At 36.5% G+C, this 26,962-nt stretch overlaps 1 protein-coding gene across 1 annotated transcript in view; it reads right to left on the bottom strand.

Annotated features, from left to right (window-relative positions):
- The window catches only part of sorcs3 (sortilin related VPS10 domain containing receptor 3), a 235,965-nt gene that overhangs the window by 51,667 nt on the left and 157,336 nt on the right, over positions 1 to 26,962 (bottom strand). Inside the window, exons 5-10 of the mRNA XM_046837847.1 lie at positions 23,204 to 23,277; positions 21,447 to 21,511; positions 14,404 to 14,522; positions 10,872 to 10,961; positions 10,246 to 10,425; positions 3,600 to 3,746 (exon numbers count right to left, since the gene is read on the bottom strand). Coding sequence (XP_046693803.1) covers positions 3,600 to 3,746; positions 10,246 to 10,425; positions 10,872 to 10,961; positions 14,404 to 14,522; positions 21,447 to 21,511; positions 23,204 to 23,277 — 675 coding nt within the window. The remainder of the gene's footprint in view (positions 1 to 3,599; positions 3,747 to 10,245; positions 10,426 to 10,871; positions 10,962 to 14,403; positions 14,523 to 21,446; positions 21,512 to 23,203; positions 23,278 to 26,962) is intronic.

The following is a 26,962-nucleotide window of genomic DNA, read 5'->3' as shown; positions in this document are numbered from 1 at the left end:
TAGATAGATAGATAGATAGATAGATAGATAGATAGATAGATAGATAGATAGATAGATAGATAGATAGATAGATAGATAGATATCAAGGTCTCTCAAGGTTTCTTCCTTATGCCATCTCGGGGATGGATGGATGGATGGATGGATAGATAGATAGATAGATAGATAGATAGATAGATAGATAGATAGATAGATAGATAGATAGATAGATAGATAGATAGATAGATAGATAGATAGATAGATAGATAGATAGATAGATAGATAGATAGATAGATAGATAGATAGATACTTTATTGATCACAAAAGGAAGTGTACATCCAGCAGTATCCACAAACATAAGCGATGAGGCATGCAATAAATATAAAAAAATACAAACAATTTAAATGGATAGATAATGCAGGAAATAACATTGAGTCTGTCCAAAAAATATATATATATTTTTTACTAAATCTAAATATTAAAAAAACTTCTGCATTGTCAAAACCATTCAACATGTAATATATGAAAGCATATGTTTTATTCTCACTAAATCTTTTTAGTTCTTGTTTGTATTGCAGGTGGACGTTATAGATGTATAATTTAGTATATTTCATTTAACTAATGTTTTTTTTTCCACTGGTGGTTTTAGTTTTTGTAATAGCCTTCATTTTCTCTACTATAATAATTTTTAGTCCACTGGCTTTGGGTAGCTGCCCACATCAGATTTAAAACACTGAATTCACTGTACTGCCTAGAAAGCAAGAAATGGACCAGCACCACATACCTCTCAGCATATACCACACCCTGCACTGCACCACACACCCTCCAATCCTCAATCACTGACTCCCACCATCTCTCAAGGAAGACATGCAACCAGACATGCTCCTCTGTTCTGGCACTGAACTTCCACTTGATGTCTGAATAGCTGAGTCACTAGCAGTCTAGACTAGAGACTTCAAAGCACTTTGTAAGCTGCTTTAGATAATGTCTACCAAATACCATAAATGTAAATAAAATATATTCCAAAGTTATGAGTATGGCCACAATTTGTTAGTGGAGGTAAGGTCAAATAATGTTTCTCAGTAACCAGTTACCAATTCCTGGGAAAGCTTTTCTCAATGAGTGCTTGCACATTGACATTATTGACACAGTGACATTATTTTAATCCAACCAAAAAAATACTACTTGTATTATTACTGTCTTTACAACAATTGTTCATGAAGTGAGCAGGCCTACTTATGAACACTGAAATGTCACTAAGACGCTCACAAAAGGCATCCCGGTTTCTCCTAGGTCAAACAATTGCGGCAATGTGTGACAATTAATACAAACTAATCCAGCTTTAAAGTGCCCTCTGCAAAAACTCGCGTTCTTATTGTGAATGCTAATTGCCTTTAATGCTCATTAGCAACAATGACAGTGGAAGGATTTAGCATTAAACTGAAAAGCCTACTCTCCAGGGCCCTCTGACACAACAAAAGACCATTATATGTGTTTGCTCTGTGCAACTGAGTGTCACCTTTCATCTTTTTAATGATGAGCATGACATTATTGTAGGGGCAGAAAAGGTGACAGGGTTTAGCGGCGCTAACCAAAAAAGGGCGTTTTATTTCCTGTTAGCATGAAAAAGGAAAACTACACCTTACATGTTATACTGGCCACACAGGGTAAAACGATAAAGGAGTTTTGTTATGGCCAATTAAAGATCATGCTATTTAATCAATGCTGGCTTTCTGCTCTTGTTGTTGTTGTTGTTGTTGTTACAGATGTCAGACCTCAGACATAAAGTAACTACGAATTCAAGTGTATTAGTTTTAGCCAAACTTATGCACATGTGTTCAGGTCATTCTTCTAACTGCAGACAGACTTTACTTTATAGCAGAAAGCGTGATACAATAACATTCAACCTCTTGCATGCATTACAATTTCATGACCTTGATGGACATTCAGTGCAACATAAGCCCTATTTGGACGGGACTAGTTTTCCAAACGATGTTTGAGTTAGAATTTTTAGCAGCCGACGTCTGTCATTTCATGTATGGATTCGGATGGGACTAACATCTCCGTGTTTATTACGGAGGTAGGAGTGTCTGTGTTTTACATGTGGGCGTTGCACAAGACCACATGTCCAGGATGCATGGATTGTACTAGGGTTAGTACGGTAGTTCACGTTAACCAAAACACACAAGAAAACGCGTTTTGGAAAAAAAACAGAGGTCGTGTGAGAGAAAGACAGACATGGCAGATTCGGACGGGATTAAAATCACAAAGTACGTCTGTGAAACAGATATTACTCTAACGACCCCCTGTAAAACTAGTCCCGTCCAAATAGGACTATAGATGAGGATGAGTTCCCTCTTGAGTCTGGTTTTTCTCAAGGTTTCTTCCTTATGCCATCTCGGGGAGTTTTTTCTTGCCACAGTCACCACCGCCACAAACTTACACTTATAAAGAACATCTTATTCATTTTTATCACCACATTATCTGTGTAAAGCTGCTTTGAGACAATTTTCAATGTTAAAAGCGCTATACAAATAAAAATAAGTTGAAAATTGAATTGAATTGAAATAGTGTCTTGTGGTTTTATTCGGTGCTGTTGACAATCACTTAGCGCCACTCGATTAGAAAAAAAATAACAATATTAATAATATTATTAAAAATAATAAAAAGAAAATACACACTAAAGACATACTGGATCAAGAGTTTTTTTTATTTTATCTTTTGTGTCTGTTATATTGTATTAAATTAAAAAATATAATAATAATTATTCTTATTTAGGATATTATTATTATATTAATATAATAAACATTTCAGATAAATCTGTCAACCTCTGAGGCATGACAAAATTCGAATATTCTTAATGAAAAATCTAAAGAATCATAGACTGCTTTCTGTTATCTGTTTGCATTACTAAACTCGCAATACTGAAAAAAGAAGAAGAAAAAAAAGAGAAAGAGCTGCCTGTGCTCACGAACAAGCATTACTAATTGTTAGGCTTTTATTATTTATAGCTTTGCTAGCACTCTTGGGTGAACAGTCAACTAATCAACATGTAGATGCCATCTGTTTCTTGTTTCATCTGGAAAAGACCTTTTTCATGTATACAACAATTTTAAACACGTTAACTGCTTTATCTTTTTGAAAGTGTGTAATATTCTCTTTGATTTTACACACACACGCGCTCGCACACGCACACACACACACACACGTTGCCTTTTATCTTGGGAGAAGGAGCATTACTTTGCATGAATCTCGGAGTTAATTATGTGCAAAGCTGTCTTTTGTCTTAATAAAGTACACTTGCCACTTAATGAGAATTTAATGAGAAATAAAACTTTTGAAAAATATGCTGTCAGTGAGCAAGAAATTCTACACCCACCTTTAGTTAGTAGGGAGGGCCACCGTTAGTGCAGATTGCATATTGTTTTTGCAAAGGTTGCAGAAGCCAAAAAAAACCTGACAGTATACATTACATTACATTTGTTGGTTATTCTCACTGTCACAGGTTTTTTTTTGCATTCCTTTGCAAGAGAATTAGCATTTATTCACTCATTTCTTTAACTGAGAATTTATTGGGTTTTTATCTTTCTATCTTCTTCTCCACACACACTTCCTTATCTCACCTGCACACAGTAAATCTCGTTTCCTTCCAAGTCCGTAGTAGGCGCCTGCAGCAACCTCCAGTCCCGGCCCTTGTTGTAAGTGATATACGTCTTCACCTGGTTCTCTACTTTTCGATTAGCAATCAGCATGCCTTTGATTCCTGCCACCTGGAGCAAGTAAGAAAATAGAGCATCTTCTAACTTACATGCATTTTGCACATGGATTTTGACACCGTAGTACGAAAGTTATTACTTCCAAAATATGCTTGAAAAACAGTTCATCAGTAAATGATGGCAGCAAATGGATCAACAATTATGTCGCTCTTCTGAACTTTCTGATATTACCAGAGATTAGCAAAAGCTAATGTTTATTAATGTGAAATAAAATCTCTATCTGGCTAACCCAGCTAACATCAGTAACAAAATGTAATTGGATGCACAGAAACTTCAGCAAGTCGAAATAACACTTCCTAAAAGAAAAAAAAAAGAATCCTAAAAAAATTAGGCAGAGCTTTAAATCGAACCCCTTACATGTGATTTTAATGCTAATGATTATTAGAATGTGCTGCTGTGGAAAATTATGGCTGCCTAGTACCATTTACAGTTTTCTACAAAAAAAGTTGATAGACAAGTAAATGTACTTAAAAAGAAACTCTCTATCATAAGATTTTTTTTTTAACCCCACCCCCTTCCTTGTGAATGTTAATTTTAGCCTACGGAAACGCATAAGCATCTCCCCCATCTTCATACCAGTCACCTGTTGGTCCGTCTACTAATTACCTTTTTGATTATAGTACACCTTTGTCAATGTCGTGCCATTTACTCGGCTGACTAACTCAACACCATTTGTTTTGACAGCGACCGCCTCATCCCTCGTTCCCATTTGAAACGAATCCAAACTTAGCAGTATTGAGTCGTGACAGGCCAATGCAGACCGAGCTGTTTTGAAATGTCTTCTTGGTGAAACAGGAGACGGGTAAGTGGCACTAATGGCCAACGTGTCTGACAGTGTGGCACTGGACAGACACAGCTAATGAGGGGCCCTCCTCCTCTGCTGAAAAAGCTATGTCAATCATAGATCATGCTGATTATTTATTATCCTTCTGTGCCTCCATCCTTCCTTTACACAGTTTCTATAAGTGGACAGCGTTGGAGTGAGGGATCTAGCTGAAATCAAGAACCTGTGTTACTATTAAAATATACAGCATTTTTTTGGGCTCTCTGCTGTTATTAGCATCGCAGTTTCGGTTTACATGTAGAGCTTAAGTTGTTGCAGCAGGAGGAGGAAGGGATGCAAACTGAAAAAGAAAAAAAAAAAACAGGATAAATGTCAAATTTAAGATCATATTTAGCAGGGTCTCTCTACCCTCTTCTGACAGCTGTTCTGGATCTGCAAGGCAACCAGTACTGTAAATGACCCGTTGTGTCACCTGTAGTTTCCAACTGCATCTTCTTTGAGACAGGCTACATGTTGTGCTCACAAAAAAAACTACACCAACTGAGAGTAATCAAGACCCTCTAACAGGTGAAACATGTAAAACTATAAGCTTTATAATAATAATAATAATAATAATAATAATAATAATAATAATAATAATAATAATCAAGCTTTAATTTTTGGGATTTTAGGGGTAATTTTTGAGGCTGGTTTTAAGTATGTAACACACTATGTTAAGTACTTGCACTAGTAGTACAGTGTATTACAAATTCAAAACAGGAAAACTAAAACTAGACAGATCAGCTTGACTTTTTTTTTTTTTCCAAAATGCTTTTCTTTGAAATAAATGGTTTTGAGTTACCACAGACCACGGTGAACTTAAACCAGTCATTCGTTTGCCCCCAACCATTGGGTCGGCACTTTCTTTGTTTTTCACACCATTCTAGATAAAGTCTAGAGACGGTTGTGTGTAAAAATTCCAGTAGACCAACGATTTTTCAAATATTCAAACCAGTCGATCAGATCATTTAATAATCAAAGTAAACTTTTGGTCTATCCATTAGTCAGGGTTAACCACCATACATCAGTTCTGGGTGAGTTGAATTCCAATGTATTACTTCCAGCAAAACCAAACAAAACCAGTGCCATACATTACAGTCTAAACTGTATCCAAAACATCTTCCTAGAATATAGGCAAAATGAAAAGCAAACAAACCTCCACTGTTCAATACGGAGATAGAAATGAAAAGGATCATTTCTCCAGCTTTGTAGCTGAGCTCCCGGAGGGAAAAGCCTCTGCGCTGTTTCCAATAAGTTCTAATGAAGAATTCTGCAGCTTATTATAGGTATGGATCTGCCTATGATTCACTATTGGCAGAGCAAGTCTTACTCAAGCCAACATTGGCAAAGTGCAGTGACTGCGCCTCACGACCGCTCCTTTGATGAAATCATCCCGGGTGCCACTTGCTAATTGATTGCTATATTAATCCATGGCACGAGGCATGGAAAATCCATCAGACCTTGGCATGCACCTCTATTTTCGGTATATGCCGCTCAATCAAATATGAAGACTGATGCCTCAACGCCCTGAGAATGTTAAAAGCTGAATGGGAAAAAAAAGCTTTAAATCTGAGTGTTATCTGACTACCATTTTTTTAAATTAATTTATATTTTATCATATCAAGATTTGCAAGTGGATTTGCGAGTAATCTTAGTTAGATACATATACCAGAAGAGACTGACAGAAATATATATGATAGAGAAACCACAAGAGAGAGATATTTCATAAAATGTTGAACTGGACATTTTTTTAACAAGAATCTAATGTCTTTTGCGTCTTTAAATGTATAAGTGCTTTCTGAGGTCAAACAATTACAGTTGATAATTGTGTAAGCATGTAGTATAGTATAGGTTATACATGAAAGCTGATTCAAGATTGGGATAGACCTTTTAAGGAGATGCAATTTGATACTGACTGGCATAACATATCAAGAGTACCAAGCTTCATTATGATCTATTAGCATACTCAGCTATTAATTTTTTTATTTTTTTTTATGGACCACGAATTCAATAAAAGCTACGGCACCACATGTAACGTGAGCAGCCAACAGGCAGGAGGACGTTGATGCATGTGTGAGTTTTGTCCATATTATTTTCCTCAAGCTACCACATAATTGGCATCTCCATCCCATCATGTTCTTTCCCATAATCAATTTTCCAGGCTGCAATTCGATTCAACCCTGCACTCACTGCTCCAATTCTTTTCTGGAATATAATTGAGACTGCTCTAATTTAAAAATAATTATATAATTTAATGAGTTTAGTTTTTAGTTGCAGGATTTTTTAATCTATATATTGTTATTTGTATTTGGTGAAATTCTTTTTATTAAATCTTTGGTAAATATTTATTTATTGGCGTAAAAATTAAATTTATGCACCAGCCAATTTTGTGGCAGCAGAGCAATTGAAAAAAAAATGATATACATTTCAACAGATAATGTTCCCACAGAATATTGAACTAAATCTCTGTGATTCTCCTGCTGATATCTTGAGATTTTCTTTACAGCTTACACAAAACAGTATGTAAAACGAGCAAACAAAATAAAATGCTATCTAGTAAGGAGAAGGTCTACTCCCAGAAATGGTTTGTTTATGTGAGAGATCAGAGAAGAATGACTGACACTGATTTGAGACAAGCAAAAGGCTTAATTAACTACTTGTTAGAACCCTGGTCAGCAGAAAAGCATCTCGGACTGCATAGCATGCTGAACCATTGATGACAAATAGAATGCTAGGTTGGTATTTGACGTTGTAAGACCTGCATTAGCTGACAAGGAGAAATCTGTAACTTAAAAAAATACTTTGTACACCCATGGTGAACAGAAAAGTAATAAAAATTGCACAGTAAATTTTGAGGTGAATCAGGTTCCATGCTAAGAGCAATAATTAAAGGTTAAGAAAAATGGAAGTTGAAAATTGGAAAACTATTACCTTGTGTGTTCTTTTTAACTCACCATAGATAAGAAGTGATTTTTTGAGCTACCATGGCCTTCTGGTTGCCCTAAAGGACCATGGCCATTCCTCCCTGTTCTCACTTTTCAGCAAGTCATTTCCACCCACTGAGCTACCACTCACTGAAAGTGTTTTTTTTTTTCCCTGTTCTCATTCTCTAAAACCTCTAGGGGACTCTGTTGTGTGTGAAAATCCCTGTAGATCAGCATTTCTTGAAATACTCAAACCAGCCTGTTTGTCTTCAACAACTACGCCACAGTAATAGAGATCACAGTTTCCCCTTCAGGAACTCGTGCTGCGTTAACAACGCCTATGCGTGACTACGCTCTGAACCACATGTGTAATTAGTCCAACTGAAAAGCGCAGCGGTGTGACGTCACAACCAGGAAGCTATAAAAAGCACATGCCGTGGAGACGGTGCTAGCTACTGTTTGTTCAGGAAGCGCTCTGTGTGTCTGTTTTTTGCCACAGGTAAGTATTGGTAAGTTGGTAAAAAAGAGAAAAAATCTTGTTTTATGCTTTTAATGTTTTATCATGGGGGGATTAACCAGTGGTGGGCCGTCACTCTGGCCTTCTCTGCTGGCCTAAACACTATCAGAAGCACCTACATTTAAATAAAATTGTATTAATTTATTCCCAACAGTTATTTCGTAGCGTTTCTCTTGGCTCCACTGCTTCCTGTACGTGTATATGGATGTTAGATTATTTGTTTAATCAGATTTTAGCCTCTATGTGCTGCCATGTCAATCTAATCTGCCCAGGGCCTTCAGAATCAGTAGTGCTGGCTAATGTCCCTTAAACTATATAAGCAATAGTACTGTTTCTTTAACAAATCAAATTCGCATCACAATAACGTCTGCATTTTTGCGTCCCCTAATTGGTTAGTCAGAGGGAAACAGCCAAGTCCGACTAGAAAAAGACTTCTTTACTGATCTGCACATTAATGCATCTGAGTTAGACTTTTTTAATGCCCACAATGGCTGACAAAGAAGGAGAAATTGATTTGGTCTCGGGCATACTTAAAAATCATTTTTCAAGGCGGACTTCTGCCTCTGAGGAGCATTGCAAATTGTAAATATGCAATATAAGTATGCATCTATGGCAAGTATGATGTATTTTATTATTTGTTTTTTTTAACTATTTTTTTAATTATGTTTTTAGACAAATATTGATTCTGAACTGCTCCAGATGATGTATGTGTCACAGGTGTGGTGGTAGTGTAGAGGTTTGGAGTTGTCAGCTGGGTTACTTGCTTAAGTAAAAATGGTATTCACCCTTAATACGCGAAATGCCTCTCTCTATGTAATGCCACCCATTGTTATATTGTGTTTTTGTATACTATTGATGGTTTCTATAATTGCGACGTGATAGTAGGGGTATTTGCCACTGGAGGCCCAGGTACCAAATGCATGGCACGCCACTGGGATATACACAGTCACTGTCACTGCATACACTCCTTTTCCTAGCATTCCTCAAAGTTCTGGCCCGCTTCACCTTGGCCATTCCGTTTGAGGTTATGGAATACACAAATAGACCTGGCAAAAGGAATGGAGACAGCATTGTCTCTTTCTCCTTCCTCACCTGCCAGATCCGGCACCTTCTCACAGGGTTCGAAAGCGGTTTCTTTATCTTTTCTCTTAAATGGGGCTTGAGGGATGTTGGATGAACCCGTGGACATGCCAGTCCAGTTTAAGAAGCTTTTGGAGGTAGTAATTTGTGCTGTTTTCAAGCTCAATACCTTATATATATTTTAACAGTCGAAACCGTTTTTATATTGGACATCTCGTCTCTAAAGAGATTTAGGGAACTTCACGCCCTTTTCGTGAGCTACTCCTGTCTGGAGTTCACCCCAGGCATGGCCACTGCCTTTTTTCACCCCTTGGGTTATGTCCGTCAGCCCCTTCTGTCCGGAGTTCACCCCAGGAATGGCCACTGCCTTTCTCTACCCCTTGGGGTATGTCCCCAGGGTTCCCTCGGCTGTCCCACGACCAATCATGCTCCAGGCATTATTTTGTAGGCCCTGACCAGGAGAATCTTAACCGGGTGTGTCCGGTGCACGCACACCTACATCTACAGAACTGTCTTGTGGAGAAATTTGGACCAGCTGTTTGTCTGCTACAGTCCTTATAAAAAGGGTCTGTGGATAAGCAGATCCTCAGCCAGTGGATTGTGGACGCTATCCACTGCTCTTATGAGTCCTCTGGTCTCCCCACTCCTTTTGGGGTCAGAGCTCACTCAACCCGAAGTGTGGCAGCTTCTATATATATATATATATATATATATATATATATATATATATATATATATATATATATATATATATATATATATATATATATATATATATATATATATATATATATATATATATATATATATATATATATATATATATATATATATATATATATATATATATATATATATATATATATATATATATATATATATATATATATATATATATATATATATATATATATATATATATATATATATATATATATATATATATATATATATATATATACTAACATGAAAGGGGAAGGGAATGTAGACACAATACAACATTGAGAAACATATAATGACCTGCAAATCGTTGAAGGTTAGGGGACTTACTCAAGGCCCAGCATCTAGGATTTGGACAAACAGCCCCACATTCCCAGATAAACATATAAAAATTCAAGCCATACAATCCATTTAATGAGGTACACCTACCTCATACAGGTCTATCATACTGTTGCCCCCAAGACCTCGGGTGGTCTTGACATTTTCCAAAGCCAGAGTAAAGTAAACACCATTCGGATCCGAGATGTACAGATTGTACGTGTCGTTCTGGTTCCACTCTTGCACAGCGGCAAAAACCTGACCTTGATCTGTGCTCAGGATGTGCATGTCCTGCATGGCGAGAGTGAGAAAGACAGTGGGAGTTAAACGAAGAGACAGATCATTAGCCGGGAATCCTGCTAGCTCTCTGCAGGCATTCTCTATAGGATTCCAGTTAATTCATATAAAAGCTTTGTCTAGCATGTGTTATAATGGACACCCAACTGACCAGGAGAAACCCAGAGACTTACAACAACAAAGGAAAGACAATTTTGTGCCTGATGATGAAAGCTTTTGCACAGACGAATGCAACAACTTTTATAAAGACATGCATGCACACACGTATATACACACACACACACACACACACACACACACACACACACACACACACACACACACACACACACACACAATCTGGACACCAGTTTTCCTAAAGCTGGATTAAAAAATAGATACAACATGGGAAAAAGTGATTATGCATTCATATATTTCAATTGTAAGATTTTTTTCCTTACTTTTGGAAGGGAGTATTTAGGTATTTTGATGCGCACGAATGGTCCCCTTTGGTAAGATACATAATAAGAGGCTCTCCCAGACATGGTAACCTGTGGTGGTGAAAATAAACAAGACAAATAAATTATTCTATTTACTGAAGCATACAATAATGCATACACACTGCCATACTGTATATGTTTTATATCTGTGACACCATGGTACTATAGAAATGTACAGTGTGAAAAATAAAAAGGGTCGGTTAATTTTAACAGAAATACAAAGAAAAAAAAATAATTTTTTTTATAAATTAATATTATATATACATTAATTTGTATTTGATCGAGTGAAATAAGTATTTGATCCCCTACCAACCAACAAGAATTCTGACTCCCACAAACCCAATTTATATCAACTTGTGTATAAAAGACACCCATAACAGAATCAACCTCTTTCACTGAAACCTCTCCCCCATGAGCAAGACCAAGAGCTGTCAAAGGAAGTCTGGGACAAGATTGTAGACCTGCAAAAGGCTGGAATGGGATACAAGACCATCAGTAATAAGCTGTGTGAGAAAGAGACCACTGTTGGTGCGATATTTCAAAAATAGAAGAAATACAAAAAAAGTCACTCCCCCTTTTTCTGAAGCTCCATGCAAAATACAATTACATATAAGGAGCCTGTTAATAATCTCAAGAGAGATGAGACCACAGTCACCAAGAAAACCACCCAGTGGTAACACACCCAGGTCTCTCCTCAAAAAAAAAAAAAATGTAGAATTGTTGGCACCCTTCAGGAAAAGTATTATTGTGCAATGAGTTGCAATTTAAACCATATAAAGGAGCGTTATTTAATTTTCTGAGTAATGTTTCTAAGCATTGTTGACAAACCTACAATTTTGAAGTAGTTTTTCCCTGGTAAGAAAACAGCATTGTGCATTTTCTTGCAATGAATAAACTATTGTACAAAAACACATCTTGTAAAAATTAATATTTTTTAAATTGTACCCTTTCCATTTTGATTAATATTTTCAGTATGGTTTAACTAATATGGCTAATAAGTTTCTAAATAATATTGTAGTTTTTATTGTGTAATCCATCTATGCTAAAAACCCATCTATGTCCAGAAATGAGCTATCCACCCATCCATCCATCCATCCATCCATCCATCCATCCATCCATCCATCCATCCATCCATCCATTTTTAACCTGTATTTTTGTGTATTGTTCATTTAGCATGTCTATGCATTTTACTGGACAAGTACAGTGAAATACAAAAGTACAGCTTTTGATACAAACAAGTACTGATACCTTTCCCAACACTTCAATTCAAGAGTCTATTCAGTTTCCTGAACGTAAGCTGTTTCCAGAACGATCTGTATAGAGGAGCCTTGAACCTGTCAAAGTTCTTGGTAAATATCGTGTAGAACAATCGATAGGCTCATTATTCGTTGTCAGGAGAAATCTTTAGCTCGACTGAGCAATGCCTCGGGCCTTCCTCTCGTTAAGGGGCATACCCAAATGCAGTCACATGTTGCTTGTTAGTCCACTTTGCACTACAGTATCACAGAGAGAAGACTAAATCGTGTTGTCTTTGTGACACGAGAAAAAAAAATTGAAATAAATAATACGACAATAGCTAGTTCAGTGCTGTGTCAGCACTGCAACCCATTACAGCTCTCTGAGCCTTTCAAATTATTTTAATTAAAGTCCAAATTCCAGCCAGAGATGAGCTGGCTTTACCTTGACGTTAAAATTACGGTTATTTAACCTTTAATAGCTTTTAGTGAGAGAACAAAGGGCCATGTTTGGAGTTTCGATGACGTACGTTGAAAGGTTACAAACATATTTAAACACTTAAAACAAGTATGACTCAACAGTTTGAAGAATAAACTGAACAAGCAATTATCTGCTTCAGGACTGCTGGAATTGGTTCCCACAAAATCAAAATGTATGTTGTGTGAATTTTAGTAGAAATATGTTAGCCTCGAGGTTATCTATAAGGTACTGTGCTTCGAAATAATGGCAACATTTGCATTTAGAAGATATATGCATTAAAATTACCCAAATGTTACAGATGTGTTCTGCCCCATCATCCATTGCACAAACTGTCAAGCACAGTTTAGCCCAATGTATGAGACAGGTTAAACCTTAATGGCTATTAAAGAAGGGGGAGGAGACTTTCTTTGCTCAATCTTAACTTACTGTTTCAGTGGAAATGATGCCAACATATAAAATAATGCTGCAACTTAGTTTAAAGACACTTATGGAGACTTTAATATTGCTTCTTGCTCAAAAACAATATCAAGCAAACAAAAACCTTGTGAACTGCATTATGCAAAAGAGCAACATAGCTCTGTTTTCACCAAAGATCACCCTGGCAAAGTGAAGCAAAAAGAGAAAAAGATGACAGTGTTACATTTCCAAAATGTCCTCCTAATGGTTAGATGAAGTCAATTTTATACAGTTCAGGAGAAATAGTCTAGCTATGCTGTTTATGGTTAATAGCTATATTCTGAAAACTGAAGATAGTGGTTTTCTGGCAGCTCTGAGATTTGACCTTACATCCTTCTGACCAGTAGGACAGTATTTTCAGCATTAATATGCTGTGGCTCGAATCACAAAAGTCATGCATTTAGCTCAGAACGGCAAAACTACCTGAGAATTAACTGAAACTTTGCACACTATTCAAGTCCCTGCCAAGGAATAATAAGGTTTAAAGATTAGACTGCAAAGGAGGCTTTATAAAAAACATGGGGTAACATTTTTCCAGCGTAATGCGGCTTTAAATAGCCCACCAGCTCCTTTGCCACAATGTCCAATGTCACACTAAATCATACTTGGGCAAAAAAACGGAAATTAAAACATGCAGAAAATTGCATTATAGTACTTTTGAATTCAGATCCACGATGGCACAAAATGAAGATTAATTCGGTGCACAGGTCAGCCATAAAACGCACGCAAAAATATTCTCTACAAAAAGCCAAAGCACTGTGTACTTCAATAAGAATTTGAATTATAACGGTCTGACGTCCATTACCTGAATCAAAGGTTGCATATTGACTATAAAAATTTAAATATCAAGGATATTAGACAGTGTGCTGTGCATTTAATAGCATTTTTTTCTCAAAGATCGATCAATAATTACATTAAGAACAAACAAGTCAGCTTTTTAAAACTTGAGTACCATAATGGATTAAATGTGGATTTAACTGAGTGTAGTCAAGACAAAATAATGATCATATGTTTTTATCATTGCATCTATTTAAATAAACTCTGAGCTTTTTATGTGATAATCAGCACACTTTATATCTCAAGGAGAACTTCATTACCACAGCGGCTATATTTCTGTGCATCCTTTTTAAGCGATAATGAACCGCACTGTCATCTACAATGCACTAGTGCACTAAAGTATCTAAAATCTGAACACTGGATTTTGATTAGATATGGCTCACACCATATGGTCGATTCTAAAGGAGGATAAATGGATATGCATCCGTGGCTATGTGTCATGCTTACAAGTACAATATGGCACCATGCACTCCTTAATTCACACCTGAATGACGATGTATTCATCCTGAACCACCAGCGAGTTCGGCTCGATGTAGCCAGGGAATGGGAATGTCCTGCTTGATTCATAGCAAGCCTGAGCCCGGCACGTCATGTACTGACACTCTGTTGAACAAAAAGAAATGGCATGAATGCTGTATTTAAAATGTTATAAATACATAATATAATGACATACACCTCCCAGTTGGTACTATAGAAACACTTACACATTGAAACACTATTAACCTGTTTATAGTTTTTATAGCGCTTTTACAGAAATTAATGAATGACCAGATTTGAGAATTTAACAGTTTAACAAGATGTGTAAATGCTTAAAAACAGTTTCTCTATAAAAGCATGACTATATGGAGTGTTACAACAATACATAAATTGTAATATCTTTTCACACCACTGTAGACACATGTTTACAAGACAAGATAATACACTCTGCTTTACAACTTACAGGAACGAGAGATGATGTAGTGCATTACAGCAAAAAAAACTTAAAATGATTGTACATTTTATGTATTGGAAATGTTATTCATGCAACTATAGTGGTTTATAAGCATTTTCCAGGTTTATGGCAGGGAATATGAGCAAGTCACTGTTTAAAATATAAAGTACTTTATAATGCCTGGATTAAAGTTAAGAAAAAGTGTAAATAAGACATAAGACAGTAAAGAAAAAGCAAAAAAACTTAAGAAAAAAACTTAACACATAAAACATTGCTTTAAGACAATTTAAGTATTTTCAGAAATACAGATCGCTTGTAGGCTATGAAGTGTAGGTTTCTGAGAATACTGAGACGTTGCATATTTTCTCCCAATGTGTGCTTGAGCCAGAACATTGATATTCATACCATAAAAATATAATGAAAGTACTAGAATAGTAGTATAGATGGTGCTGCATTAAACGTTTTGGATCGATTTGGTTATACATCAGACATTATAGCTTATTATGCCTGGCAAGAGTAGATAGATAGATAGATAGATAGATAGATAGATAGATAGATAGATAGATAGATAGATAGATAGATAGATAGATAGATAGATAGATAGATAGATAGATAGATAGATAGATAGATAGATAGATAGATAGATGCAGAACATGTAAAGCATGAGAATATGATTTTCTAATGTCAAATGCTTAGCACTTTAGGAGAGTTAAGTGCATTTTTGCTGTAATGTACAGTACTGCATAAATATTGAAATATTTACAGTTGGATATTTTTGAATGTTTAATATAACATTTTTGCTGTAGCTTGTCTGTAGCCTCACTTAAGATTTTCATTGTACAAACTGTCACTGACATCTGTACATATGACAAATAAAAATTAAAATACATCCTCTTAGACTATTGATAGTAAGTAAGAGGAAAGAAAGCAGAGTTACGTAAAATTTATTATTCCTACACCCAGAACTATTTTGTAAAAAAAAAAAAAAAAGAGCACAAACATGTTCTTGGAAAATGTGCACATAAACATTTAGAGAAATCAGAAGTCTATAGAAGCAAAAGATAAAACAAACATAGTCCTCTGGCAATAATGTCTCGTTTAGTCAAGTTGAAATTCTGTCCAGACTTTCTCAGAAGTAGCAGCCACCAACAGTAGTCCACCAACACCAAACCCATCTACACTTCTTTCACATCAATAAACTCCTGCTGTATTCAGAGAGTAGTCATAAATGAAATTTTGTTTATGTCTGGAGAAAATAAGGCTTCCACAAGAACACCATATTAGTGATGGGAAGATCGGATCATTTTAATGACTTAGTTCCTGGTTTAATGAATTAGATCAAAATAAACTAATCTCTTTGCAAATCATTGAGTTCATTTAGTTTTTATGATCAAAAATAAAACAAAATATTATATTTTTAATAAGCAGATCCCCAACACGTCTACATACATGAATGTTAACTATAGATCCAATAATATGAATATGAAAATATCACAATACATCTAAGGAAAAATTATGATAAAGAGAACGAGTAGCTCACCTCTCATAGCTTAGTTCTTTTCTGACGTGAGTCCTATAATTTTGTAATAATAATGCCAAGATTCAGACAAAAAAACCCAAAACTGATATATTGCATTGAGTAGCGTCTATGGGAGTCAACAAAAGAAGGAACAACTCGGACGAGAGGAATCATGAGATGTTTTTGTTTCCTGTACATAACCTACAGCGATGCGTTACTCATGCGTGTTCAGTAGAAAATGAACGAATCTCATTCTTTTAAATCACACTAAAGACTCATTCAAAATCACGACCCGTCACTACACTATATTCACAGTAATGTAGAAAACAGAGGTCGTGCACCAAACTAATAGATTATGTCTGTAAGTTTCAACTAGTTGACAACCTGAGATGTACAGTCAAAATAATTCAAGACAGGATTCTAGAAAAGGTGCTCACATGACCTGTCAGTACATACATACAGTATACACAATACACAGTATGTAGTGTAATGCATCTATCAGTGGCGGGCGGTCAGGGCCAGCAAACCCTTTTACAACCTAAATTCTAATATTTGTTCCATGAAATTGTATTAATTTATTATCAACAGTTTATTCGCTTCATTTTGTAGCGTTTCCTTTGCTGCACTGCTTCCAGACATCAGAGTTAGACTTTTTTTAAGCCTAAGGAGGAAGAGAAATTGATTTGGTCTCAGACATACTTAAAAATTTATTTTCCAGAAAAGCTAGACATTGTGAGGAGGTCGCACAACCCCGAAGCTAGCTAACTCGTCTCAGCCTGGGAAATGGTTTGTTTGACACTTCCAGACCAGTAAATACCAGCGATACCACTGGATTACAGCCTCTGAGGAGCGGTAAAAATTATTGGTATGCATCTCTGGAAAGTAGGTTGTATTTTTTTTTTTTTAATGTTTTTGTTATGTTATTAGACAAATGTTGATTCCGAACTGCTCCAGATGATGTAGGTGGCACAGTTGTGGTTGTATTGTAGAGGTTTGGAGTTTTATTAACTGGGTTTCTTGCTGTAGTAAAATGGTATACTTGCGTCTCTCGATATTTGGGTTTTTGTATTGTATTGATGGTTTCTATAATTGCAACGTGATGCACATTGTGGTATTAAGAGGTGGATTAAGTCAGGAAAGTCCCCACTGAAGATCCGGGTACCAAATGCATGGCCCGCCACTGGCTTCTACTGACTGTGTTAAATAAGAAAATTAAATAAAAAAATAACCAAATTTACACAATGAAGTATTCTGAGCATACAGCAGATTTCCTGCATGGGTGCGAAGGAAAAATGACAGTAAAAGTAAATTATTCAAATATAATATGTGTATTACAATGATCAGTGCCTGAAACAGTATAACTCTTATCTAATAAAGTACATAACAATAATTGTGGAACTGCAGGTGCATTAGAGAGACACTCTTAACCTTGGAAAGTTAAACCTTGGAAGTATTTGTTGGTTGTGTTGAAGGTAATTGTAAGCCAAAGCAAATAGCAGGATTGATATTGTTGGAACAGTTAGCCCTGATGCCCTTAGGAATAAATATATATTTAGAGATCATTATAAAATTTAGTTTCAAAATACGTCAGTTTTGCCCTGCCAATGGCCATTTAGTCAACAAACAAACAAACAAATAAATAAATGGTGATTGTTTGGCCTTCCCGGTAGCACTGAAACTCTGTTGATTAGCATTAATAGATTTTTCTTTGACTCAGTACTTGTGTCAAACCATTTTCTTTTGACCTCACTCATCTTGTGTTGGATTGACACCATATTTTTTTGTCCTTCTGTGCTGTTTTACTCCACAGTAAACACTAAATAATAGTTTTTTTATTCTCCTAGACAAATGTAAGTTTCTACTTTCAGCTGCTTACGAGAATATTTTTATTTTTCCCCTACCTGCTCAGCGAACATGGCTTTTTAGAGAGTATTGTGTCTGTCACAAAACACAAATCATGTTCGGTGTGCACGTGGCAGGTAATTTTATAGGCAATTGACGTTTTTCAAAATAAACACAGGAAAAGTGGCAGATCCATTGTATGTTAATCAGATCCACTGTGTGTAAACGGTAAGTGGAACTTAAAAAGATCCACATAAGCATTTAAATACTTACATATATTTCGGGAAGAATTATTAAGATAATTGATATCAAAGTTATTTTTCTGTCATTTGTCAAAACTCCCTTGAAGCAAATGAAATCACAGCTGAGATTCCGAGACACTTCGGTGACCTGCATTTGGCCTTTCTGCTAATTAATGCTGACCTCTGAACTTACTTCTACACTAAATTCACAGTAGGTTTAAAAAAGAGCCACTTACAAGCTAAGAAGAACCCCCGTCTTTTGTTTAATCTCTCTCCGTTGGCTTATTCCACACCTCGACAGGCAGTCTAAAATATAGCTTGACTAACTGACATTCAGAGTTATGAATTGCTATGAGGTTGACATTAAACACACCAGACTGAGGCTGGTATTAATCAGTTATCATGCTCCGTGTTTATCTTTAAGATAATCCAGTCCAGCAGCCTCTGCATTCGGCTTTAACCCTCCCCAGCCTTGAAATATATCCATCGGCTTACTGACTGTCAGGGTGAGAGTCAGATTTTCGTCAGTAATTGGAAAAAGGGATCGGCTTCCGTTTTTCTTCACACTGTGAGCAAGGGATTGAAGGAAGGGTGCGAGACACATGAGAGAGAGAGAGATAGGTGGGAAAGATTTTACATGGTTGATGTGAAAGTCTACTAGTCGAAGAAAATGTCAGGTGCACGATAGTTTAGTGAGAAGGGAGTAAAATGGCATAAAAAAATAACAAAAGGAGATGCAGAAGAGAGAGTGGAGGGAAACAGTATTACTGTAGACGTTATGGGATAAATATTAAAGAAAAATATAGACAGATAGAAGCCCAGACAGAATGGGCAGAAATGCACAAATCCATCACCTGAAAAAAAAATTATATATATATATATATATATATATATATATATATATATATATATATATATATATATATATATATATATATATATATACACACACACACACACACACACACACACACACACAGTATCTCACAAAAGAGTACATCCCTTACATTTCGACAACCATTTTAGTAAATCCTCTTAAGGGGTAATACTATAGAAATATAACTCATATAGCTGTTATTGCCATTTAGCTGGCAACAAAAGTGAGTAAACAATAAGTGGAACTGTCAAAACTGTGGAATTCACCAGAGCTGCACAGGTTGTTGCTGGGATCCTCTTCCATTCCTCTATAATGACATCACAGAGCTGCTGGATGTTACACACTTGGTGCTTCTCCAACTTCCGCTTGAAGATGCCCCACAGCAATTTTGACAATAACGGCTGTGAGTTATTTTTAAATACAGTAAATCTGTACTGCTATAAAAGCTGCCCAATTGACTATTCTTCTCTAAAACATATCTGAGTTTCATTTCTTTAGTATTGTCCCTTGAGAAGATATACTAAAATGATTGCTGAAATGTGATGGGTAAACTCACTTTTGTGAGATACTGTAGAAATAGATATGTTTTGGAAGCTGTCTTGTAAAAAGAATAAGGCTTAAAAAGAAATAGGAATAAAATCATCAATGAGGTTTCCTGATATGTTTTATTTCCATAGAAGTGAGAAGAAAGCCACTGTATCAAAAAAGAAAATATATAAAAAGTCTGTAGGCTATGGATAAAAGCAGGTATGACTATTCTTATACATTAATTATTGTAATTACTCTGAATTTGACATGAAGTAAAAGCTGGCCATAAGTGTCATACTTAGAAGGGAAGTTTATAATCAAAATGCTATAATCTGATTAGTTATTCTGTTCTTAATGTTTCCTTAATGGGAAAACATTTGTCTTAACATTCAGATAATTTTGTTATCTACACCTGTCCTACCTACAGGGAGTAATGCCCATACTGTCTCACCTGTCAATCATACAGACACCAGCCAGTGTTGTGAATCTGAAAGTTTTGGCAGGTAGTGGCAGACTACCTCAAAGGAAGTTGTCACCCTCATACTATATAAGTATTCCCAACTGTATTTATGGATTTTTTAGATTTTAGGCCATTATAATCATTCTTCAAACATTCCATCATTTTATTATGCCTCTAAATTATTCTAAACTCTAATTACTCTAAAGATTTATCTACATTTCATCTTTATATTAAGTGCATCTTAATATCATAGGGGTATTATTAATTAGAACATGGCTGATGTGATGACTGACAGTTATGAGGTAAACTGATTAACATGAAGGTAAGACTCTTAACTGATGCATGATAGACGTGTGAGTGTAAGTGATTAATTGATTAAATAGTGGTCACAGATCATTTAAAATTGAATGCATTTGAATTCCTGGTTGCTTATTCGTATACCACCAATAACTCTAATAAAAGAAAGAATAATATGGTCAAGATGGACTAGATGAAATGTATTTTAATAATTTATTTTCTAATGCATAGGTTATTTTGAACAGGAACAGCTAAATTTAGATCCAGCCAACCGTTATAAAGAAATACTGATTACTGATTAAACTTCTCTGCAGTCCTCATCTACACGAACATGCAGACTTACTATTTAGCCACCTATTATTTGATTTCTGACCTTGGTTTACTGTCTGAAGAGTTTTCTATGTTCTGCTCACATCTAGTTTCACATCTCACACAAACATGCTATTAGATGGTTTGACTACTTTAAATTGCTTTCTAGGTGAAAAAGTGTACGTGTTCATGATTGTCGATGATGGACTAGTATCCTTATCAAGGTGTTTTGTGGACAGGCTCTGGATGTAGTGACCCTGACCAGAATCAAATGTTACTTAACATTTTTACGATCTAATCTTACAGAAAGTCAGAAATGTGTGTGTGTGTGTTTGTGTAGAAATGCAATGAATTCTTCTTTCTTTTATGAATTTTGCATGATTTGAAGTAGCAGGTGTCGATGAGAAAGGGTAAATAAACAAACCCGGGCAAAAAAAGGAAAGAAAAACTGCAGGAGTACTGAAAAAAATGAAATCGTGTAATGACTGACAATCCGAACAGGAAAAACAGAAAATGACTTACGTCCATCAGAGGTGTACGCCTCCATGTGCACCAGATCAGCTTCCTTATCCAGGCCACTTACAGACCTGCAGCAGAACAACACCATTCATAAAAAACAAAAAAGTAAAGGAGTTACCTTAAAGGGGTCAGAAACACACTCTCAGTAATAGACATCTTATTTTAGCTCTATATCTGCAGTGGCAATAAAAGCAGACTGCTCCCCGTTATGCGCTGCCATTTCCCCAAATGTCTCATGACGGGAAAATGGAATTGCGCTGTTGTTTATCACTACAGCAAAAGGGGCTTTCATTTCTGAGCACTGCGCATATATATGTGTGTGTGTGTGTGTGTGAGTGTGTGTGTGTATATAAAAGAGGTGAAAAAGTATAATTGGAAATGCGAACGATGGTGCCTATGTTTCCGTGGTAGTGTAAATGAAAATAATACCGGTTTTATGTTTGTGTGTGTGGTTGTTGAAAACACTTCGAAAACGATTCCCATGATGGTGCTAGTGGCTCAATCCTTCATCGTTGACCTTTAGTCAGTTGGAGATGGTGGGATTTACTCTGCCAACTGGACAAAATGCTGTGTGTATGTGCTTGTATGTGTGACCTCCATAAATGCTATCTCTCTAATATGATTACTCCGCCCTGCTATGCTCTGTTCAGGTCAAACTGACCCATTTTATTTAGTTTACAAGAAAACAAGTTTTACCACAAGAACAGACTAAAGTAATGAATAAAACTGAATGATCCAAAATCAAAGATTAATCCAAAATAATCAAAGCTAGCTTGGTGGGATGCTATATTTTTATTACATCTATACTATTTCCTCCCAGAGCTAGTCAATTCTGAGGTGCTTTTCTGCTCAGCATGGTTGCATAGTGTTCAATCGTGTCAAGACAAACTAAAAGCTCAAATTTCAACAACAAAAAGATGTTTGCATCACTCATTGGATGTTTTTGTTTAGTCTCAGTATCGTCTGTTGTGTCTCAAGAAAAAAATCCCAAGGTAGTCAGCAGTTCATAAAAAAAAAAAAAAAAAAAAAAGACCATCTGCCACCAAAAACAGTGTTCCAGTGAAAGCCCCTGAGAACACCACCCACTGCCCCATAATTAGTTAATTGAGCAATTACATGAACAAGCAAGTGTACAGGTTTCGAATGTACAAAAGGCCATGTTTACCTTGTGTCTTATCTACAGTTTTCCCTTGATGCATGTACAATGTGTGAGTTGTCATTAAATGTAACTGTTATACTGCTGCACTCAATCATATGAAAATAAAGCAAATGATGAAATGCATTTAAGCTGCAGCTACTTAATGAAATGAGTTTTTAAATACACGCCGAGAAATAAGTCACCGCATAATATAGACGTTTAAATTTCCCATTATTCATTTGAGATGACAGTACACTTGTCAGTCAGGAAATAAGCATGAGAGTGAATGATAAACCATTTTTGATGGGATTTAGGCTACGTGGGGCAGAAATTCATGCCATGTGTGCCTCTTTACACAACCCCCTGACCAATCTATAGATTCAGAGTGAAAAAATTACTCATTTGATTTTTCCATTGCTTTTGACATGAAAACCACCAAACAAGCTATTTTGCAAACCCAACATGCCAAACCTTTAACAATACTACTGCAACCAATCTGGCAGTTTGCACCATGCCCTACAATTTGTTTACGCTGCGTGAGAATCGCTCGTCTGAGATGGTGTTTGCAATAACCTGAGCATGATAGTGCACTCTGAAATGCGCCATGAGGTGTGTAACCTACCAGTAGAAGCGGTTGGGGGTTACTCGCTCGTGAACGAGATGCCACTTTCGTCCAAAGTCAAACGAGCTGTACAGCTGAGAAGAGGAAAGAGGGAAAGGAAGCGAGAAAAAGAGAGAAAGAAAAAAGCAGTAGTCGTTAAAATGCTATCTCTAAATTCTGCATGCTTCATTCGGCCAGAGCGACGTGACGCTAGATTCTTATACAGTTCACTGCACTTTCTCTGATTAAATCCAATTAGCCCATGTGATTTAGATGTTTATTATAGCAACAGAAAATCTTGAACCAGTGGTGTAAGATGGTATATGACACTCAGCATTTTGTGCCATAAAGCACAAACCTTCCAGTTAGTTGTGGGAACATCATTAAAGCCAGGCTGTTCTAATTAATAGGCAGATATATCCTTTAGCCAGATGGGACAGCTGGCATTTCAAAAAAATGGCTATAAAAGAAATAAAGGTGATGCACAGTAAAATAAATGCTCTGCTGTTTGGGTTATAGTAAAGCCAGCATTCTTATAATATCACTTCTTTCTGGCATGTCGAAATAACACCACTCAAATCACATCGAGTGCTCTGATGGGAAGCCAGGGATCAAAATGATGGTTTTTTTTGTGTTTTTGTTTTTTGACCTCTGAGCATTCAACATGAGAGAAAAAACATACATGCACAAATTTATAATGAATATTATTTACCTCCTCATTTATAAACATAACAAGTTAGAGTTTGTACTGTATATCAGTGGTCCCCAACCCCCGGACCGGCACCGGTCCCTGGGTCAATTGGTACCGGGCCGCACAGAAAGAATACATAACTTACATTATTTCTGTTTTATTTATTATCTGATTCTGAACGTTGTTTTATTTTGAAAAATTACCAGATTCTCTCTGCCACATCTGTCTATGATTTACTCTTGATGCATGTGAAGATGCCTCAGTCACATGTCTTACCTCCATCCGCTACCTTCTTAAAGGAGCTGCTCCGGCCACTAACACATAATACATTACTGCTAAATTGAAACCCCCAAGCGAGCAAAATAAACAAAAAACAACACAGTGGATTCACGTTTATTATTATATTTAGAAAATACCATTTTTTATGCCGGTCGTATCATTTTATTTTGTTGTATTTATCCCCCACACCTTAAAGGCCGGTCCGTGAAAATATTGTCTGACATTAAACCGTTCCGTGGCGCAAAAAAGGTTGGAAACCACTGCTGTATAAGATCTTGTAAAGCTGTAAGCTTTACACATTACACATTGTTTAACTCATAACACAAACCTGTCAACTGGATGGATAGACATTAAGCAGCAAGAGGACAGTCAGATTTCAAAGTTAGTAAAGCAGAAAAGTTTTGCAAATGTAAGGTTCTAAATGACTTTACAGACAACTGGGGCAGATCATCTTTAAAACAGCAGGTCTTTGGGGTGTTCCTGGTATGTAGGGGTTAGTATCTACCAAATATGGATCGAACACAATTTGTGACCCAGTGACAGGGTGATAGATGCCCAATGATCACTAATGCATTTAAAGCCATTCCCATATAGTAAATCACATGGCTGTATGTATCCATGCTGTTCCCTGCCTACGCCCATAACCAGAACATGTACTAGATATCTAAACATTGTTGCAGTTCAAGTACACCACTTCAAACCAAAGGCAGAGATTTCCCAGCAGACCATTGCCAAGTATATGACATTGCTCCTGCCAGCTTCCCACAGTGCATCCTGGTGTCATCACTTCACTTCAGCTGTCCCTATGATTCACTCAACCATACCACCTTCTTTTATTGCTCTATGGTCCATTTGGGATGCTCACATTTCCAATTCTAGGTTTAATATGGGTTTTTATGAAATGACTGATCACTTGCTACCAAATAAATGTAACAAGGAACCATTTAATAGACATAATCAGTGTTTCCCGCCTCACCTGTCAGTGGTTTGAATGTAATGGCTGATCAGATTGGTAACTTTTTGAGTCTGTCCTGTGCAGATCGATAACTCTCTGGTTTGGTTCAGCTACCAAATCAGACATCAGGAGGCTACCGCGGACGGTCAGTAATGCTGAGAGGATTATTGGTGCCCCACTGCCTAATCTCCAAGATCTTTACTCATCCATAGTGGAGAAAAGGGCTAAGAGAATCACTTTGGACCCCACACACCGCCCACTCTCTCTTCGAACTGTTGCCTTGTGGTCGGCGCTACAGAGCTCCATCCACCAGAACAGCCAGGCACAAAAACAGTTTTTTCCCGCAGGCTGTACTCAGCATGAACAATTAAAATATTCATAACTACACACTGTCTATAATAACTGTCACATTTGTACATAGAATCCAAATGGTCTATTTGTAAACTGTACACTTGTAAATACCATCTGTACATTTATTTAACAACTTTTTTACTCTGTATATATTGCATTATTTAACTGTCTGGTTTACTATTCTGCTACACTATGTCTGTACTTCTCCTGCACTGGAAGCTCATGACGCCAAGTCAAATTTCTTGTGTGTGTAAACATACTGGGTAATAAAGTTATTTCTGATTCTGATTCTTATAACTTCATTACCCAAATGAACATATATTTTAAATACATGATTAACACTATCAAGCCACCATTAAGCCTATTGAAGATGCAGAGGCTCTGTTACTGTCCAGAACTTTGTCATTTTTCCAGCAGTGCTCTAGTATGGTCAAACTTTTGCAGTTGATGGTGAAGAGGTAGTTTGTACCAGATAACTTGTGATACCATTTTTTTCAAATGTCTTTTTACTACCAGCCTACTTATGACTTTACTTTATGCCTTTAATTGTGCTTTAGTTAACTGTAGTGAGCCAAAGAGAGAAAAAATTAGTGGCATAGCTGCCAGAGCTTACTATCCACCTACAGTGACACACACACACACACACCGAACAATCTTGACCTTTAACGAGGGGTGTTTGTCTTTAAGTTTTTGAAAATACACTGAAAGAAACTGCTTGAAAAAAGGTTTGCCTGGAGCTCTGCTGTAATTCCTCATCTCTCCCAAGGCTTCTTCAGCACCCATACATACAGGGCCTTACAAACACACACACACAAACACACACACACACACACACACACACACACACACACACACACACACACACACACACCAATTGAACAATGTCTAAAGGATGTCTCTTTATACATTTTATAAAACTGTAATTATATTTAACAACATGAAACAACCATGAGAAACATGGCTCATGCTACGACTCTGCCTTGACGTTCCATTACAAGCTAAACTGCAAAGTCTTGAAGACATGTCGGGAAAGCACTGTTACAAAGCGCTAACAATGGAGACTCCTTCGAAAACTTAAAATATTAAACTGTCTTTTACTAAAATCCTCACTATTTCCACAAAAAACACAGGTTCTTGTATTTGATGTCTTAGCTGTTCCTATAGGAATGAACATATTTATATAGACTTTGCAGTTGTCCTACTTACTGCTTGGTCATATCAGTGCTATAGTGCCATCATGTATAAACCTGGTGTAAACGGAGTATATAAAGTGCTAATCCATTAAATCCAATAAGAAACGAGTTCTTTCTTCTTAACTCAAGACCTCAAGCCCTGAACATGGAGACATAATTTTTCAGCCTGAAAGGACCTGAAGTGGACATGCTAAGCTACGAATACACAATAAAAATGGACTGAAAGGGACGAGTCTCTGGTGAGAAGCTCTCTGAGGGATTTCTAATGGATGCGACGAGCATCCGCTCTGGATTCTGTCTGGAGCAACCAT

The sequence above is a fragment of the Silurus meridionalis genome, chromosome 24 (genome assembly GCF_014805685.1).
Source record: "Silurus meridionalis isolate SWU-2019-XX chromosome 24, ASM1480568v1, whole genome shotgun sequence".
In the NCBI taxonomy this organism is placed as follows: domain Eukaryota; kingdom Metazoa; phylum Chordata; class Actinopteri; order Siluriformes; family Siluridae; genus Silurus; species Silurus meridionalis.
Note: the sequence above shows the minus strand (reverse complement) of the source record. Positions and strands in the feature narration are given on the sequence as shown.